Source organism: Macaca fascicularis, chromosome 8 (assembly GCF_037993035.2).
Source record: "Macaca fascicularis isolate 582-1 chromosome 8, T2T-MFA8v1.1".
In the NCBI taxonomy this organism is placed as follows: Eukaryota; Metazoa; Chordata; class Mammalia; order Primates; family Cercopithecidae; genus Macaca; species Macaca fascicularis.
Genome location: NC_088382.1, coordinates 109,034,715 through 109,056,531, shown reverse-complemented (window position 1 = coordinate 109,056,531; position 21,817 = coordinate 109,034,715). Strand labels below are relative to the sequence as shown.

General features: G+C 33.5%; 1 protein-coding gene across 36 annotated transcripts in view; it reads right to left on the bottom strand.

Moving 5' to 3' along the window:
• Positions 1-21,817, bottom strand: part of VPS13B (vacuolar protein sorting 13 homolog B) — an 857,597-nt gene that overhangs the window by 443,393 nt on the left and 392,387 nt on the right. For 33 of the 36 annotated variants that reach the window (XR_012416560.1, XR_012416558.1, XR_012416559.1 and 30 more), the window contains 2 exons: positions 13,596-13,723; positions 2,898-3,132 (listed from right to left, as the gene is read on the bottom strand). Coding sequence is in view for 28 of the 36 variants with exons in the window: in XM_073999176.1 (XP_073855277.1) it covers positions 2,898-3,132; positions 13,596-13,723 (363 nt within the window). In the remaining 8 variants the exon portion in view is untranslated. Of the gene's footprint in view, positions 1-2,897; positions 3,133-13,595; positions 13,740-21,817 lie in introns of all 36 variants that reach the window. The other 3 variants (XM_073999193.1, XM_073999192.1, XM_073999191.1) reach the window with 2 other exon arrangements.

The window sequence follows — 21,817 nt, the reverse complement described above, 5'->3', positions numbered from 1 at the left end:
TCAGGACATAGGCATGGGCAAGGACTTCATGTCTGAAACACCAAAAGCAACAGCAACAAAAGCCAAAATTAACAAATAAGATCCAATTAAACTAAAGAGCTTCTGCACAGCAAAAGAAACTACCATCAGAGTGAACAGGCAACCTACAGAATGGGAGAACATTTTTGCAATCTACTCATCTGACAAACGGCTAATATCCAGAACCTACAAAGAACTCAAATAAATTTACAAGAAAAAAACAAACAACCCCATCAAAAAGTGGGCAAAGGATATGAACAGACATTTCTCAAAAGAAGACATTCATACAGCCAACAGACACATGAAAAAATGCTCATCATCACTGGCCATCAGAGAAATGCAAATCAAAACCATAATGAGATACCATCTCACACCAGTTAGAATGGCAATCATTAAAAAGTCAGGAAACAACAGGTGCTGGAGAGGATGTGGAGGAATAGGAACACTTGTACACTGTTGGTGGGATTGTAAACTAGTTCAACCATTATGGAAAACAGTATGGCGATTCCTCAAGGATCTAGAACTAGAAGTACCATATGACCCAGCCATCCTATTACTGGGTATATGCCCAAAGGATTACAAATCATGCTGCTATAAAGACACATGCACACGTATGTTTATTGCAGCACTATTCACAATAGCAAAGACTTGGAATCAACCCAAATGTCCATCAGTGAGAGACTGGATTAAGAAAGTGTGGCACATATACACCATGGAACACTATGCAGTCATAAAAAGGGATGAGTTTGTGTCCTTTGTAGGGACATGGATGCAGCTGGAAACCATAATTCTCAGCAAACTATCGCAAGAACAGAAAACCAAACACCGCATGTTCTCACTCATAGGTGAGAACTGAACAATGAGATCACTTGGACTCGGGAAGGGGAACATCACACACTGGGGCCTATCACGGGGAGTGGGGATGGGGGAGGGATTGCATTAGGAGTTATACCTGATGTAAATGATGAGTTGTTGGGTGCTGACGAGTTGACGGATGCAGCACACCAACATGGCACAAGTATACATATGTAACAAACCTTCACATTATGCACATGAACTTAAAGTATAATAATAACAAAAAAAAGAAGAAGAAGAAGAAAAAAAAAAAACACTTTAATTTGTCCAGGCACAGTGGCTCACGCCTGTAATCCCAACACTTTGGGTGGTCAAGGTGGATCGGTGGATCACGAGGTCAGGAATTCGAGACCAGCCTGGCCAATATGGTGAAATCTGACTCTACTGAAAATACAAAAATTAGCTGGGTATGGCAGCAAGTGCCTGTATTCCCAGCTGCTTGGGAGGCTGAGGCAGGAGAATCGTTTGAACCTGAGAGGCAGAGGCTACAGTGAGCCAGAACTGTGCCACTGCACTCCAGCCTAGGTGACAGAGCAATACTCCATCTCAAAAAAAAACAAAAAACAAAAAATTAACACTTTAAATTAATTGTTCTCTCCAGTTTAAGAGGTTATTGTCTAGGATGGCTAGAACAAAAAAAAAAAAAGAAAAGAAAAGAAACAAAGCGGATAATAACAAATAGTGACAAAGATGTGAAAAAATTAGAACCTTTGTACATTAATGTGGTATTGTAAAATGGTGCAGACAGTTTGGATAACAGTCTAACAATTCCTGAAAAGCTCAAACATAGTTACTATACGATGCAACAATTTTACTCCTGGGCATATAGCTAAAAAAAATTAAAACAAATCCACACAAAAATCCTGTAAAAAAAAGTTTATACCAGGATTTTTCATAAAAGTCAAAAAGTGAAAACAAACTCAACTGTCCATCGACTGATGAATGAATCAAGAAAATTTGGTATCTCCATAAGATAGAATACTATTCAGCCATAAAAACAATAAAGACTGCTACAACATAAATCAATCTTAAAAATATTACAGTAAATGAAAGAAACCAGTCACAAAAGATCATACACTCTAAAAATATTCCCTTTCACCTTAAAATTCTGTGACTGTATAATAACAGTATTCATATTATTAAGGACCAAAAATGTCTCTTACTGAAATCATGCTTTCTTTTAATAAATATAAGAAAAGTAGAATTTGACAGAAATTTCAGTATAGAGAAAAGGAGAGAGAAACCAACATCAAAGTAGAGGTCAAAAATTTCACAGGCTATGTCTGCTTTTCAGTGACAGTATGTAGAAATTTCAATGGTATCAGGATTCATACACTTACATCCTAATAATATGAACAAGGTGTTGACCTGTTTAGTACTGTCAAAAATTTGAGCCTTGTTATTATAACATATATTCAGATTACTTACTTTATGACTCAAAATTTTTCCAGGTTCACATTTTGTTTGAAATGAACATGCCAAAGTTCAAAAGCTTATGAATTCATAACTGAAAACACGGCAATATGAGAAATCAAATATATATATATTGGAGAAAGGATCATGACTTTAATCATCATATAATTACTTTGTATAAACAAATGAGAAATCTAAAAATGCATTACGCTTGCTAAATACTATATTCACGCAGTTATTTTTATATATAATACATTCATTCATAAATCAAGTAGCTTAAATTAGATCAGTCTACTTATCATTCTTAGTTTAGCCTAATGTTAATATCCAAAACCAACTTTCTTCCCAAGTTAATTCTTCCTATGTTTGAATTTTAGTGATTATATTATATTGTATATGATCTTTTATATATAACATATATGTGAATATGTGACTAAGATTAAAATATATGGATGGCAATAAATGGCATCACTTAGTTCATTTACTTTGGTCAGGAAAATCTTTCAATGAGAAGACTGATTTGCTTATACACTGAAACATTTAAAAACACCAACAAATCTAAAAATGTCCATATAAAATATTAACCATAGGAAAAAAATTTTTAAATATACCTTCTTCGAGGATGGGTCGTGGGATAACAAATGGAATCTCCTGAAGAGGTTCCATGTACTTGTGCCCAGCACTAATAATCTTTATTTGAGGCAAACAGAGGACAAGTGTTCCTGGCATACTGGTTTGTCCATGGTACCAACTTCTCACTGTTCCAGGAATGTCACCAGATATAATTGTACTTGGGGAAGGCAGGCTATCATTTGGAATAAACACACAACAAGATTGTACTTCAAGCTAGAAAAGAAAAGCAGAATTAAAATATTTGGATCAGACTAAATATACCTTCAAACACCTAATATCTTCACCAGAATAAACAACCAAAAAAGTAAACGTTCCATATTTATGACTTATTTGATGACTTATCTTTATGACTTATTTTCACTAATGAATATAAAAAATACTTGAAAAGGTACTGTTTACTCTTGTTATACACTCGATACAAAATGCCCAGTGACAAGAGATGATCTGCCCTTCCACATAGTCTTTTCCAAGACACAAGACTGAGTTAGAAAATGTGCTGGCCAAAGAAGATCAGAAATCCCTCCTTCTTTTGCAGTTTATTAGAAAATTTTGTTAACACCAGATAAGGCCTAGAACTACCTAGCAATTTATTGCTGTTACTTTTTTTAAAAAGGGCTATTTTTATGTGAATTTAGTTCTTCCATTTTTACTTCACAGACTAGAATATAAGAAAAAAATGTTTAAAACATTCAATTTATAATACTAGACAAACATTAAAAAACATGTTTATATCACATACTTTCACTTTTTATATACAATGATTCAAGTATACATACATATATCAGATTTATTATACATAAACAAATACACGGTAATAGGAGAAATCAGAAGACTTAAAAATCAGAGCATTATTTATTGTTTTTTTCATTCTTCAAATTACCTAAATTATAATTTCATGTATTATCTTAAAGCTCTCCTATCTCCAGTAGAGTTACATTAAGTTGCCAGGACCTTAAAGATTAAGATAAAGAGACAAAGTAAGCCCAACCCCAAAACTGAATTCATCATGACTTCTTAATTCAGAAGCAATGTAGATTAAAGTCTATTAGTCTTAGCTGTGCTTATAAAGTAGTACTGTGTGTCTCATTATCCAATTGCTGCAACAGCCTACAATGTTTAAGTTATTGAGAAAATACAAATTATGACTGGTTGATTTCCTACAAAATATTTCACACAAAAAGATGTTATCTGGAGGTGTAATACAAAATATTTTTTTTAATTCATAAATTCTTGGATATTCAAAGAAACTATATTAGCAAAAAGACTACATTTTTAAAAGATAACAGCAATATCTCTTCTCTTAGGCCTAATATACTACTCTGGTGAGAGCATGATGATATGTAGCAGGTTTGGAATTCCTTGATACGATAAATAATTTGCCAACCTATAAATAAACAAACCTGTTCGTCTTTGCTTCACATTTTGGGGCGTGGACAAACTGATGGATTCAGTGACGAAAAATACAGATAAAATTTTGCAAAAATAAGTGCATTGGTTCATGAAGCATGAGCTCATTTTAGTTCTAAAATCTTATCCTGCAGATTAGATAAAGTACATATGTGTTAATATATGTACTTAAGATCAGAATGTAGTTTATTTATTCTGAAATAGAAGTCTACATTGTCTCAGGTAACTTACAATTATGCTTTAAAATATTTAACATAATTCACTAGTAATTTTCAGTTGCACAATTTAAAATGGCACATTAAAAGCATAGCCTTTATTAATTCAGGTTAAAAGGTCAAAATATGAAGTGTCAGTATTTAACACTTCATGTAGGTATTGATATTACAGTGAAAAATGCTTTCAATAATGTGAGGTAATTAGTTTAGTATGCTACCATACACATCCACATGCATACAAATCCTTAGGAACAAATTGAAATCATGCCAAAATTTCCAAAATCATAAAACATAAAATTTCACTAATTTAAAAATCAATTATTTCATCAACTGTAAACAATGTGAGCAATGCAAACAGAATCAACACTACAGTAGCATCAGATATACAACTCTAAAATAAACTTTCTAAAATATATTTTGTGAGAATTCCTTTAATGATAAGAATATAATTAAAATTACTCAAAATTATTATGATGTTATATCTATTACATATACTAAAGCTATCATATAAATCTTTTTACACTTTTAAAATAACTGTTAAACTGTATGTATAAAATTGTGGTTTTAATGTAAAATGTTGAGTGATTTATATTACTGAATATAAATCTGCAGCAGTAAATTCTGAATTAATGTAAGGATCTGACAATCCAAGGGAAAGAAAATGAAGTAATCTGCCAGTAAGAAGTCCTCAAGCTGGGGGTCAGATCATGTTCATGGAAACCATCTGGTTGGGACCCTCTGAGCCACACCAAACACAAATGATCTTTTAAAAAAATATCCTATTCATGAATGCATCACAGCTGCACTGAGTGTTACTTCATTTTTCCATGGCAACATCCTTTCTGTTTCAAAGATCTTGTTTCAGTTTTGGTAGCAACGTGTTCTTTTGCCAATACTGAACACATTCATGTGCTAAAGTGAAGGGATTATTACAAATTCTTGAAGTGGAACCACCTCTATTTTGATTCCTACTGGGTCAAAGGCTACATATCTAAGTATCATATACTGAAGATAAACCAATAAAGTAAAAATTATTTGTTATTCTTATTTTAATAAATGAAATGATTGCAATGCATTATTTTCCCTGATGTTTCTAGTTTATGTGCTATTTGAAAGATACATGCCTTTGTAAGTTCTTAACTCTATATGTGAGGTTTCAGAAACTTAGATTTTTCTCTTTTATGTGCTCTATAACCGTGATCCCAATTCAGTTAAAAAGAAGAGACTAAGATAGGTTTGATTTACCCATTAATCTGAAAATCTTAATTAGCTACTGCCCATCATATAAAGCACTTTATAGATAAATGCTTTGAAATGTTGTGCCACAATTTCTTCCCTATTCAATAACATTACTATTTCCTATTCCCAAATAATATACTTATTTTTATTTACAAGTTGAAAATGTAATGATAATTATATTTTGCATAATTTCTACAGTACCAAATATTCTCTATATAAATGTATGTTACTCTTCAGGAAAGAGTTTCAAATAAAAAACAAAAATAAAGGAACATTGTATGGTGCATTTCATTTACTTTTTCTCTCCTTTATTCATGTACTCTCTAATATCTATCATGAACTGACCTGGAAGTCAGGAATACAGAGACAAAAGACATAGTCCCAGCTCTAAAAAAGCTTAAACAAGATCACTTTCAAGTATTAATATCCTTACGGAATTCTCACTAGAACATAAGCTTAATGAAGTCAAACATTTGCTTATTTTGTACACTATATAGTTTCTGTACATTGTACAGTGGTGCATGTACTATGTACTCAATAAATAATTGTTAAACAAGTAGAAACAATTAAACAATTATTTTCATCACATGTGGTAATGAAAATAACTGCTTCATGCATGTTGTTCACCATTTCATTCCAGAGGCAACCTCTAAGGTGATTAATAAAACTGATCTGTTAACAAGATGATTCAACACAGCTGTAGGATCTTCGATAAGCTATTTAATCTCTCTGTGACTTCAGTTTCCTCATCTGTAAATGGGGGAACTCATACCATTGATACATATATTCAATACAGTGTTACCTAAACATTTGCTAAAGAAATAAAGTCAACAAACAACACCAAGACTCTCCTATATGTGAGATCTCATATATTATTAGCCTTCATAGATTTACAAAAGCTGTTCACAGTGCATTTATTTTCAAATACTGTTGCTTATGGTTTAACTGTCTATGTATACAGAGACCACTAAAATAAGTATTATTCTATTTGCACTATAGCAAATACATAAACTATAACCCAAATCACAGTTTTCCTATTTGATAAATTTTCAGTGCATCATGAAAATATTTTGGATATCATCATATGTAGTAGAAATTTAAATACAACCAATTTGGGGCCATAGATTAAAACCCTACAGTTGGTTGTCTTGGTTGTCATCCTTTCCAGAGTAAGTGTTATAAATCTTCACACTTTTTCCATAAAAATCTCATCAAGGGAAGACATTAAAAATTCCCAGATTTGAATTCCAGACTTCCTCCTAACAAACTGCCATGCAATGGCTGTCACTTGTTCAATGCCTATAAATAAGAATGTGGGCCTGTGTGTAAAATTTGTAAGGATTAAATATAAAATCTTACTTTTATAATTAGCATGATTGATAGTTGATCTCTCTGGCCTAAAATGTCTACTCCTATTTAATTCTGAAAATAAAGGCCAAGGAGTTCACTGGATATCAGGACATCAAGCAGTATGATTTTTTTCATCACTAGTCATGCTCTAGATATAACTTCCTAGAAGAAAGAATTCAACTGGCCCAGCTTAACTACCTTATGCTGATTGAGACACCTTGCCTGACATTCTCATCAAAATAACACAGAATGTGGGAAGTAGATCCCTAAAGGAATAACAGAGCATTATTACCAAAAGAAAGAGACCAGAATGCTTGGTACTGAAATTAAAAATGCCATTAAACTCAGAAGACTTCAGTCCATTCAGAAGACCTCAGAGAGTATAAAAAAAAAAAAGAAAGAAAAAGAAAAGAAAAGAAAATGCAAGTAAATGTCAAAGGACAGCAAGATGAACTTTGATGTAAATGACAAAAAAAAAAAAAAAAAAAAAAGCTAAGTCTGGCAATAAGCAGAGAAATATTTTCCTAGAAAGGAGTAAATTCTAGCCAGCACATTTCTATTTTATCAACTATATACTATTGCCAATTATGTGCTTCTAGAATAAAAACATAGCTTTAATAGAATCTTTGTTAATGAGCAGGTACAGAAAACTTGGAAAGAACAGGTGAACTTATGCTAATCTATTGTTAAAAGGCTCCCAAAGTTCATATATTTTTATTTTTTTAATTTTTATTTTTGAGACAGAGTCTCACTCTGTCACCCAGGCTGGACTGCAGTGGCACAATCTCAGCTCCCTGTAACCTCCACCTCCCGGGTTCACGCTGTTCTCCTGCCTCAGCCTCCAGGGTAGCTGGGACTACGGGTAGGCACCACTATGCCCAGCTAATTTTTGTTTTTTAGTAGAGACAGGCTTTCACCATGTTAGCCATGCTGGTCTTGAACTCCTAACTTCAAGTCATCTGCCTGCATAGGTCTTTCAAAGTGCAGGGATTACAGGTGTGAGCCACCATGCCCGGCCCCAAAGTTCATATATATTTATTTTTAAAAAGACTGTCCAAGACTACACGGAGTATCCATTATAATTAAGTATGGAAACTCCTTCCAAACTGAAAATCAAATAGGTTACAGCAAATATTGTTAATTATTTTATGTAACATACATGTTTCTATTCTAAGCAAAAAAGAACATGGGTTTAGCAAATATCAACTTTGGCTCCAACATCAACTTTGCAGAAATTCTGGTTCCAAACATAATTACTTGCTTAAACTTCCACTAAAAGAATAATCCTTCGAAACCTTTAAGTTATGATGTCCTGTTTTATCTGATGACAACTTGCAGGGTTTTCTGTTTTATATTTTGGCTCATAAGACATCTTAAAAAATGACAATGCTTTTAAAAATAAAACTCAGATTTTCAGAGTCTAAATTGTAATCATTTAATGAGAATCTAATTTTATCTTTAAAAATGTTCACAATACATTAACATCTGGAAATGTTTAAATATATAGTATGTTTAACACAGGGCCAGGACTAGGGTGAGGCAAGCCAAGTACCTAGGTCATATTTAAGATAACCTATAAAAAGATGTATTATTTGGTACTGCAATGATTATGTTAACTGATATTCAATAAGCTTACTCAAATCAAGGAACCACAAAATAAACCATATAGTTTATTCCAAATAGTAAGGAAGGTAAATTTTATGTTATATGTGTTTTACCATAATTAGAGATAAAAAAGGAAAAATGAGGAAAATCACTATAATAACTTACAATTAATTCAAAGTGATAGATAAAATTAAGTTTGTTGATGGTAATGAAGCTAATAAAGGTACTGCATCATTATAAAATAAGCAAAAGAATCATACAATAATGTTAGAGTTGGAAGTAACCTTAACCATTATTTAATTTATCCATTTTATACTGCAAATAAGCAAGTAAAGCATATAGTTAACATCTAGAATTTGACATTGCTGACCACTATCTCCTCAACATTCTATGCATTTTTTGCTTTCATGAACTCTCTGGTTTCTCCTCCTCCATTTCTGATCACTAACATAATTTCCTTCAAGGACATTCTCTCTTCTACTAACAACTTTTTAAATGGTATTCCCTTGGCCCATTGCTCTTCAACTTTACATGCTTTCTTGAATGACCCATTCTTCCGGTTTGAAAACCATCTGCAGATAACTCCTAAAATTATATCTCTTCTCTTAATCTGTTTTCTTAAACTCCAGATATAAATATCTAATACATACCTGGATGTCTCACATACATTTCAAATACATGTGTAAATTCAAAATCCGTATGTGCCCCTAATCTAGAAAAGCTGCTTCATTTAATAGTATCACTATTACCCAAACACCAAAACTAGAATCTAGAAGATCTCTTAGACTGTGTTCCCTTATTCCCCAAATCAATTAATTACTAAGTCCTGCTGATTCTATCTTAAGACTCTCAGGAATCACTCTCCACTTGGCTTATTGCCTAGTGGTTTGAAACCTTTGTGTTATATATTTCAATAATTTTTTGGTTATTTCAAGCAGTGAAATAAATCTGGTTTCTGTTATTTAATCCCAGCCAGAGAAGGACATTCTCTAGTATATCCTACGCTGTAGAATATTGATGTACCTAGTTGTTTATAGATAGTGTAAAGATTTCTGATATTACTTGGAATCTTAAATTGGAGTATTTTCCTAGAGCTGTCAAAGAATCATGTAACCCAATACTATCTTTCATGTTCCCTATTATAGAACTACTCAAAGTGATATCAATAAAAAGATAACTATACCACATTATTCAATTATTAATAAAAAGATAAGAGGGAATGAGGATTTTTTAATATAACCAGTTCTATTATCATGAAATAACATTTAGATCTATAGTAAACTTTAAACAACTAAATATTATTGGTAGCTATCATATTCTAAACCACACAGTGGTATCAACTAGATCTTCCACAAAGCAATAAATACTTACCTAGGATAACATCCAAATTCATCACAAACCAGGAAGTACATGCCCGAGGCATCCTTTCAATAAGTAACATTCCTCTTGACATTCCCATTTCTCTTCTTTCATCATTAAGTTTTCTAAGGGTCTCCCTACAGGATACTCCATACCATGGCACTTAGCCTTTTCCCAGCTAGACCATGACAACTATTATGTCTCTTTTGCTTTCTCAGCATATAGCCCAACATGTAACAAAATTTAAGAGATGGATGTTACCACTGTACAAAGCGTATCTCGAAGGGAGAAGGACGGGTAAGTCAACGCAAGGAGTTACTAGGATATTCATTAAAATGACTCATGATGGCTGAAATTGGTGAAATATAGCTGATGTCCCTAAAAAAGTCATAATTCTGCAAGCTAAGAGTTAATTACACAAGAACAACAATCCACACTTTCTTCCTCTCATTCTTCTCTTAACTTTCTTATAAGCAGCATGCTCAGAAAAGAAACGCTATAAAGGAATGCTAAAATCAAGATTCTGAGCTCTTATATTAAATAGTATTTTTATGCACTAGAGATGTTTTTGGATGAATTCTAAAAGGTTTTTATGGCAGGTATGTATTTCTTATAGTGATTAATCAGACACTATAGCTATGCATAATGTGTCTATATCTGTCTATATTCATTTTCTATGCTATATAAGAAATCACCACAAATGTAACAGCCTAAAACAAGAGACATTTGTTGCAGTTTCTGTGGGTCAATAATCTGGGTAAGGCTTAGCTAAATACTTGAATTACTGACTCAAAAAGCTGCAATAAAAGTGTTGACCATCTGTGTTTTCATCCAGAGGCTCACCTGGGAAAGCATACACTTCCAAACTCACTCTACTTGCTCACAGAGACAATTTCCTCACATCTGCAGGACTAAGGGCTGGCTGGAGTGTAGGACAGATTAGGGACTTCATAAATATTTTCTGAATAAATTACTGAAATTTCATTTAACTGCTGAATTTTGATCTTAATCAAAGCTCCTTTACTTTGTTAAGTGCCACATATTTTTTAATGTTAAATTTAACTAGGGCCAAGTGCAGGGGCTCATGCCTGTAATCCCAGCATTTTGGGAGACCAAGGCAGGCAGATCACCTGAGGTCAGGAATTCGAGACCAGCCTGGCCAACATGGCAACTCTACTAAAAATACAATAAAAAATTAGCTGGGCATGGTGGCAGGCACCTGTAATTCCAGCTACTGGGGAGGCCGAGGCAGAAGAATTGCTTGAACCTGGGAGGCGAAAGTTGCAGTGAGTTGAGATCACACCACTGCGCTCCAGCTTGGGCGACAGAGTAAGATTCTGTCCAAAAACAAAAAACAAACAAACAAAAAGTTAACTGGAAAATAAAGAGGAAAGAAGCTAATAGCCAAAAGGCTAAAACACACTAAAGCTTTCTCCTTGAATTCTATTTTTTTGCAATATTCAGTTGTTTTCCAACATATTTATACTTTCGGATATACTTCATTACTTTCTGAAAAACCAAGATTCTATCTGTCATAATTTCCTTTCAGCCTAAATAACTTCTTTCAGAATATCTTGCAGTTAATTTCTATTGGAGAAAAGTTCTTCTGTCTTTATGTATTTATTGGCCAACATTTTTGATGAATACTTTGCTGACTAGAGAATTCTATGTTAATTCTATGTTATGTGCCGATTTTCCCCAGCACATAAAAGATGTTATTCTATTGTCTTCTGGCCTCCATTGTTTCTAATAAGATGTAAGGAGTCATTTTTAATGTTTTTAATCTGTATATAACATGCCTTTATTGTCTACCCACTTCTTAAATTTTCTCAAAAGGACAGTAACCAAAATGGGTGTGCTGGCAAACCTGGGACACCTGAAGCTTAATTCTACTGAGGACACATTGACAGACAAGGAATGCTACAGAATCATTTCCCATGGTAGGTGAAGATAATCCCAAGGGTGTTATCTCCATCAGTTCTTATCTGCCTGCTGAAGGGCAGGGCAGCCTTCAGCTGCTTTAGAGAAAAGCTACAGCTACAGGAGAGAAAGACGAAATAGAAAAAGAAAACACAGGTGTTATTGAGTACCCAAATGTTTCCTGATTCTTCTAGGGTTAGCTTAATTGACACATATGTTCATGAAGCAGGATCATCATCAATATAGTCAAATTATTTTAAGTACAATCATTTAATGAATGTCTCTCCTTGCCAAACTATGATCTTCATGAGGACAGGACTGCATTAGTTTTCTTCAGTATGTTCTCTGAATACAGTATTGTAACTTTTGCAAAATGAATCAATAAACGAATAAATTTTATCAGTTGCTTTCATATACTTTATCACTCTATATTTTCCACCCTCTTCATGAAGAAGACATTATAATCTCTAACTTGTGGACAGAGAAACAAGAAGAAACTCCCCAACATTACATTGCTAAGAAATACATATCTAGGTCTGCCTTACTTATAATTTCAGTCTCTTCCAGTCTAGTCTTCAGGTAAACAAGAATATTGATAAATAAAGATCTTCCCACTTTAAATAAAATAAAATAAAATGTTCTCCTTGAGTTTTCAGTAGTTTGACTGCTAGGTACTTAGCTATGTTCTCCTTTTTCTATATTCTTCATGGAGTTTTCTGAGATTCTTGGGTTTCAAAAAGTGAGTTGCTTGTCACTTTTTTGAATTTTAGCACCCTGCCATTATGGTAATGTCAATTTAAGACCTCAGATCTCTATGGGCTTAATACAGCTGTAATTTTATAGATGATATAACCTTGTTCTCATAGTAAGGTGGGAACAATTTTCTATTGCAACTTTTATATCTTAAGTCAAAGTGAAAGGCTTTGACTTAAGCCCTTGATATTACTATCTGCTACATATAAAATTATATAAGGATGCCTCTGGTATTACAGAGAAAAAATCCTATGCAAAAACTAAAATATATAACTGTTAGCTTATCAAATAAGCATCTAAATGTATATTTTCATCAGGTTAAACATGATCTTGAAGGAAAGTAATTCAGTAAGATAAAATCGTGCATTTTAAAGTAAAAATCAATAAGAAAATTTAATAACAATAAGGAAATAACTATTATAATTTTCGTATTTAACTTATAATTATGTATGAAAAGTAACTAGATAACCATTTCATGTTAATTTAATCACAACTCAGACTTTATCTCAGTACTGAGATAAGAATGGATCTATTAAGCACTTAAAATTGTGAAAATAATGCTTAAACAAAAAGTAGAATGAACTAAAATTTTTTAATTCAAGGAACATGTCAAAATGTTTATATTTTTATAACTATAAGGAAGATCATATGAGTTTCATAAAATTATTTTTAGGATAAGTGAAGTACACCAATTATTTTCAACTAAATTATGAAGATGAGATGGTATACATAATTGTTACATGTGAGAAAAATCTTACCAATATTAACAATGCTGGGAATTAAAAAGGATTATAGAAATTAGATCCATATTTCTAACTTTTATTTTACCTGTAGTGTGAGATGCTTCACTGCATTCCAAACTATTCCAATAAATTCCTTCATTCTTTCTTCAGGACTTCTACAGCTTTCAGATATATTCAACATGGCTTTAACAGGAACTGACAATGGGCGGGATTCTGAGTATGAGAACAGCTAATTATTTAATAGAAACATACCTTACAATTTCACAAAAACATACCAATTGTATTTTCAAGATTATTTCTTCTCTTGCTTAAAATTACAATTTTTATACGAGATTACGAATTGCCATTGTACATCATTTTCTCTTACAGAACTGATTTTTGCAAGTATTCAAAAATAAGCAGGCCTAATTTGTTACAAGTCAGGAGAGCACTCACTCTTGTCAGGGATTAGTGACTAGAAGGTAGACTTGTGAAGAGATAAATGTTCTATTTATTAATTACATGCATGTATTCACTTTCTAAGAGTTCATTAAGCAGTAACTTAACAACTTGTCCAATTTTCAGTATAAAGGTAATACATCAATAAAATTTTTTCTTGGAAAAAAAAGAGAAATTCACCTAAAAAGCACTTGATTCATCCAAAATTGATAGAAAATTAGTCTTCCCATATGTAAATCTTCCTGATAACAAAAGCTTACCCATAAAAATCTCTCAATTTTAAAAAGTGACTTTTGGCCAGGCGCGTTGACTCATGCCTGTGAGTCCCCAACACTTTGGGAGGCCGAGTCAGGCAGATCATTTGATGTCAGGAGTTCCAGACAAGCCTGGCTAACATGGTGAAACCCCATCTCTACTAAAAACACAAAAATTAGTCAGGCATGGTGGCAGGCGCCTGTAATCGCAGCTACTCGGGAGCCTGAGGCAGGAGAATCACTGGAACCCAGGAGGCAGAGGTTGCTGCAATGAGGTGAGATTGCACCACTGCACTGCAGCCTGGGCAACAGAGCGACACATTGTCTCAAAAAAAAAAAAAAAAAAAAAAGGGCGGGGGAGGGGGGGATTTTGATGATAACCAAAACAGGTATGTGATTACATAAAAGGAAGATTTCTTAATAAAATGAAATGTGATATTCCACTCTCTGTATTATTTAAAATTTTGTTCATTCAAAGTAAAGAAATTGGAGGATTTCAACCATGTCTTCATAATGAAAGATTTCAGGAATTATTTTAAACAATTGAGTAATTTATAATAGTGTATTATAACTAAACAGATTCATTTAAAACTGAGCAGACACATTTATATAATACAGCTTAAGTTAATGCAAATACATAATTTATACATAGTATTTTATGTACTTCTAAAGTAGAATAAAATAAATAAATCAGATCTAAATAAATTTTTATTAAATTAAATTACATCACCACTATGAGAATGTGGTGATATATGATTAGTTGCCATATCCACTCATACTTCCCTTCTCCCCCAACTTGGTTAATATATGAGCATTGATTCCATATTTAAAATACCTTAAGGGCATGAATAATGGACTTTTTCTTTCTCATAGTTATAATGTCATATATTATGATATGGTGAATATCAGCAATTTTAAATAATGTTTTTTAAAGCAAACCAGTTTGGGAGAGATCCATGCAGATCTCAGGGGGCAGAGCATTACAGTAGTCAGATGAAACAAAAACAACAAATGTCTGAAGTCAGAGGTATGTTTGGGATTTTCAAGCTAAGTATGGAGGCAAAGATGGCTTGAGCAGAGTGAGCAAGCGTGAGAAAAGTAGGAGATGAGGTTAGAGCTATATATAGGGACCAGGTCATACAGGACTCATGTAGGTCATAGTAAGAAGATGGTTTTCACTTGAGGGAACTGGGACAGAGTAACGGATTCTCAATACAGTCACGGCATTGTTGAATATGTGTTTTGAAAGAACTTCTTTGGCTGCTATGCAAAAAATTTACTACATGGATCCAGTGTTGAAAAAGGAAGACAGGTTGTAAGAGATAGCAGAAGCAAGGAGGTGGCAAGAAGTGGTGAACCGCTGTATCCGTTTCAAAGATACAGCCAATAAGACTTACTGATGGATTAGATGTATAGTAGGAGAGAAATCAAAGATGACTCAAAGTTACTGGGACTGAGAGACTGGAAGAATGGAGCTATAGGAAAAGTACATTTGAGAAGAAAGGAAACTTAGTTTGGGACGTCTTAAACTGAGATTTCCATTAGACATCCAAGTAAAGATATAAGGTGGCAAATAGATAAACGACTATAAAAAAATAGAAAAGATAAGAATACATAATTTACAGAAAAAAATGTTATTTGGCTAGTAAACTTATTTTTAAAATGCTCAACATTGCTAACAAAGAAATAAAAATTAAGATATCAGATATCCTTTTCATCAGATATCCAACAATCAGACATACTTTTCATCTGTTACACTGGAAACATGTTAAAGAGTTAATTTGTATACCCACAAAATTTGTCACTGTTGAAGCCTCCTGTGAGAATGTTTTATATATGGGGAAAATAGGTATGCTCTATAGAACGGAATTGCAACAGAGGGCAATTTATATCTGTTACAAATTTAAACATGCTGGCCACGGTGGATGGTGCACATATATAATCCCAGCATTTTGGGAGGCTGAAGTATGTGGATCACTTGAGGTCAGGAGTTTGAGACCAACCTGGCTAACATGGTAAACCCCTTCTCTACTAAAAGTAAATAAATAAATAAATAAAATATAAATAAAAATTAGCGAGGTGCGGTGACACACACCTGTAATCCCAGCTACTCGGGTGGCTGAGGCAAGTGAATTGCTTAAGCCCAGGAGGTCAAGGCTGCAGTGAGCCAAGATCGCACCACTGCATTCCAGCCTGGGCAACAGAGTAAGACTGTTTCAAAAGAAAAAAAAAATTTCAAGCATACTTGTTCTATAAAACAATCCCATTTCTAAGAATATGCTATGGAAATAGTAAAAGTTGTGAGGGTGCATGCACACAATTTATAAAAGATATTCAGTATCAGTGGTAATTTCTGTAGCAGCAAAAAAGAAAGAAAGGGAAGGAGAGAAGAAGAGAGGAAAGAAAATGCTAAACAATTTATCCGTCCATCAAAAAAGAAACAGCTAATTTGGAAATATTTGCAATAAAGAGTAAAATTAAACCATTTAAAGATGAGATACAGTTACAGGTGTGAATAAAGGCATATTTTTGGTATCTTACAAAGTGAAAAACCTCAAACATATGTGTGGTATCATCCAAATATGTTTTTAAACAGTATATTAAGTTTGAATACAAATTTGTCTTCCCACAAATAGAAAAAGTTATAGAAGACTAAAAAAGCAAGCCTGTGACAGAGTACCTCTGAGGAGGGAAAAATGGAAATGATGATGGGTAAAGGAGTGGTAAGTATTTTAAGTATTTAACTCTTTATTATATATATTTCAGAATTAATTATTTTATAAAAGTGAATTACCTGTCATATTTCTTTAAAACATATATATTAATTTACTTTGTACTTATTTGGACTTCTTTCTTTTCTTCTGTACGTTAGTATTAGAAGAAGATGGTTACGTAATATTACTGTATATCTCTAGCAATCTAAATAATTGGCTTAAAATACAGACCAAATTTTAAAATTACTTGAAACCATGAATAATAAAGGTTTGCACAAAGGTCTCATGGTCAAAATTTTAAAACCTAGTGACGAAAAACATTAGTACTATATGAGCACTATTATTACATTTGAAAAGAAATCTATCTAATAAATGCTAATATTTCCAAGCAGTATGGGCACTATTAAACTACTGTCAAGCAATATTTCCAGTCATCACTAACCAAAACAGCTACATGTTTTTTGTAAATACTATATTCTCTGATACAATGCTAATGAAAAAATTAGAGACCTTGAAACCTACATGTGGCTTAAAAGTACTGTTCAAATAGCTATGAAAAACATAATTCTCATGGAATAACATGATCTGGTTATTCAAAGAGTAAAAGTACACTATTTTGGATATACTAGTTTTCAATTCATTATATTTCTAAAGGATAATAGAGAAGTTTGTAAGAAAGAAAAGACAACATTTTCTGCAGCTAGGTGTATTTTAAAGGCAAGACATGCCTACTCTATAAAACTCTGTCAAGCTTCATGCCCATCTATCTTATTTAATCAAAACTTCTATAGCACCTACTACATGCCAGGCACTGCTACAAGTGCTTTACAAATATTAACCTGTTTGTCCAGGCATGGTGGCTCACACCTGTAATCCCAGCACCTTGGGAGGCTGAGGCAGGCAGATTGTTTGAACCCAGGAGTTCAAGATCACCCTGGACAACATGGCAAAACCTTGTCTCTACCAAAACATATTACAAAACTTAGCTGGGCATGGTGGTGCACGTCTGTAGTCCCAGTTGCTCGGGAGGCTGAGGCAAGAGAATCTCTAGAACTTGGGAGGTGGAGGTTGCAGTAAGCTGAGTTAATGCCACTGCACTCCAGCCTGGGTGACAGAGTCTCAAAAAATAATAATAATGACAATCTGTTTAACCCTTGTAACAACCTGACAGAAAATACACTATTTTCAGACTCTTATGACCATTTTCAGATAGGGAAACTGATAACAAACAGGTTAAGTAACTTATCCCAAGTCACCCAGCTGGTAAGTGGCAAAACAAGGTGGTAAATCTAAGCAGACTGGTTCCAGGGTCCATCCTTCTAACCACTATGTTATGCCACCTTTTATATTATTCAATCCCCATACAATGACTTCTAGTTCTATCAAATATATAAAAAACATATAATATTTCTACTATGGATCATGGACAATAAATAATTCAGAAAACATCAGATTTATTCATTCCCAATAAAGCTACATAAAGCCTAAATTTAACATGGCAATCTGATTTCAAACATATCTATTACACTTTTAGTTTTCTATAATAAATAATTTTGAGACCCAAATTTCAGTGGTTAAAATAACATATCAACAATTACATCTTGGGGACGAACCATTCAACTTGGTACAATATAATTCCTTCATTTCTGTCCCATGGAAAAGGTACTACACTTGGAGTCAGTTTGTGTTTTAGTTGTGCCAAACGACACATGATTAAGGAAAATGAATTTAATCTAAATGTCACGTTTCTGACCTCTACCTTAGAGCTAAAAGTATGTGTAGTATCAAGAATACTACTCAATTTAAATGTTGTAATGTATACAAAAACAGTTTATGAAAATATTATAAAGAATAAAGATATAAAACTAAACTAAACATGGATTATGTAAAGAACCTGAAGATAACTATATCTGAAACACAACTGCACTCCTTTTCTATCAAAATCAACTCATTGTTTTAGTTCTACCTTAAATGTCATTTCCTCTGAGAAATGGTAACTGATTTCCCAAAAAGATTTGGTTCTTCCTCTAGAGCCTGGCAGAATTCTGACATAATTCTGCAAAACATAACATTCTTCATAGTATAACTTTAAACATTTGAATGTGTGTCTCACCAAAGGAGGAACTGAGCATAGTGATATGGTGCAGCAAGAAAGAGGAGTGGCTAATGGCTGGACATTGAAGACACATTCTTGTTATGTCCTCTCCTACTCTTACTTTTCGAGTAAGAAATAATCTTTATATACATATTTATTCACATGTCACCAATTAGATAGAATTAGATGAGAAATCAAAAAGGTAGAAATTCCAAGCCACAGCATTAAATTACTGTTTTGCATCTATATTTCAATGAATGATTTATACGAAAACATCTCTTTACCTTCTTCAAGTTGAACTGGAACCTGATAAAACTTACTCAAAGTCAGTACATCAAAATCTCTGTTCTTATTTTGGAACACTGAATAATGATGTCAATAGTTAAATGGTAACTCTATATATCTTGTAATATGTATAAACCAATGGCACCAAATACTGACACTTGATATCAAATAGCTTATATTCTGATGTTTACGATTCTCACAATAACCACAAAAGTCAAGATACATTTGTTCAGCTGTAATAATTCAGTTTTCATAGTGAGTGTTTCTTAGAATTAAGCACTTTCTGTTCTAGGTTTTCATCATCCACTAAGTAAAAGTCTGAAAGAAAGAAGTGCTTTCACTAAAGTAGGTTAGGTTTAGTACTTAGTCAATAAAGAAGCAAGTTGATGGGTGCAGCACACCAACATGGCACAAGTATACATATGTAACAAACCTGCACGTTATGCACATGTACCCTACAACTTAAAGTATAATAATAATAATAAATTAATTAAAAAAAAAAGAAGGATGACTTTTAATAGGATACTTACTTTAAAATTTTCCCTTTAAACATAAAACTTGTAACCATCAACTTATGTTTATGGACTTTATGCAGTACAGCGCTGATACCAACAGAGTGTTCATTTTACTGAAAGGAGAATTCATGTCTCTTTTATCTATTTATTTCATGTAGCAGTAGTATAATGCCTTGCATGGTAAATAATCAAAAAAATCAATTGATATCTTTTAAAACAGAGAACAAATCATATGTGTACCTTCTTAAAACCTCTTCTATTAGCATATTATTTGATATTCTGTATCACCTTTGTGTAAAGTACCTATTTATAATTTATGGTTTCATTTTTTTTCTTTTTATTTATTTATTTATTTATTATTATTATACTTTAAGTTCTAGGATACATGTGCATAACGTGCAGGTTTCTTACATATGTATACTTGTGCCATGTTAGTGTGCTGCACCCAACAACTCGTCAGCACCCATCAACTCGTCATTTACATCAGGTATAACTCCCAATGCAATCCCTCCCCCCTCCCCCCTCCCCGTGATAGGCCCCGGTGCGTGATGTTCCCCTTCCCCAGTCCAAGTGATCTCATTGTTCAGTTCCCACCTATGAGTGAGAACATGCGGTGTTTGGTTTTCTGTTCTTGTGATAGTTTGCTGAGAATGGTTTCCAGCTGCATCCATGTCCCTACAAAGGACACAAACTCATCCCTTTTTATGGCTGCATAGTATTCCATGGTGTATATGTGCCACATTTTCTTAATCCAGTCTGTCACTGATGGACATATGGGTTGATTCCAAGTCTTTGCTATTGTGAATAGTGCCGCAATAAACATACGTGTGCATGTGTCTTTATAGCAGCATGATTTGTAATCCTTTGGGTATATACCCAGTAATGGGATGGCTGGGTCATATGGTACATCTATTTCTAGATCTTTGAGGAATCGCCATACTGTTTTCCATAATGGTTGAACTAGTTTACAATCCCACCAACAGTGTACAAGTGTTCCTATTCCTCCACATCCTCTCCAGCACCTGTTGTTTCCTGACTTTTTAATGATTGCCATTCTAACTGGTGTGAGATGGTATCGCATTGTGGTTTTGATCTGCATTTCTCTGATGGCCAGTGATGATGAGCATTTTTTCATGTGTCTGTTGGCTGTATGCATGTCTTCTTTTGAGAAATGTCTGTTCATATCCTTTGCCCACTTTTTGATGGGGTTTTTTTTTCTTGTAAATTTGTTTGAGTTCTTTGTAGGTTCTGGATATTAGCCGTTTGTCAGATGAGTAGATTGCAAAAATGTTCTCCCATTCTGTAGGTTGCCTGTTCACTCTGATGGTAGTTTCTTTTGCTATGTAGAAGCTCTTTGGTTTAATTAGATCCCATTTGTCAATTTTGGCTTTTGCTGCCGTTGCTTTTGGTGTTTTAGACATGAAGTCTTTGCCCATGCCTATGTCCTGAATGGTACTACCTAGGTTTTCTTCTAGGATTTTTATGGTATTAGGTCTAACATTTAAGTCTCTAATCCATCTTGAATTAATTTTCATATAAGGAGTAAGGAAAGGATCCAGTTTCAGCTTTCTACTTATGGCTAGCCAATTTTCCCAGCACCATTTATTAAATAGGGAATCTTTTCCCCATTTCTTGTTTCTCTCAGGTTTGTCAAAGATCAGATGGCTGTAGATGTGTGGTATTATTTCTGAGGACTCTGTTCTGTTCCATTGGTCTATATCTCTGTTTTGGTACCAGTACCATGCTGTTTTGGTTACTGTAGCCTTGTAGTATAGTTTGAAGTCAGGTAGCGTGATGCCTCCAGCTTTGTTCTTTTGACTTAGGATTGTCTTGGCAATGCAGGCTCTTTTTTGGTTCCATATGAACTTTAAAGCAGTTTTTTCCAATTCTGTGAAGAAACTCATTGGTAGCTTGATGGGGATGGCATTGAATCTATAAATTACCTTGGGCAGTATGGCCATTTTCACGATATTGATTCTTCCTATCCATGAGCATGGTATGTTCTT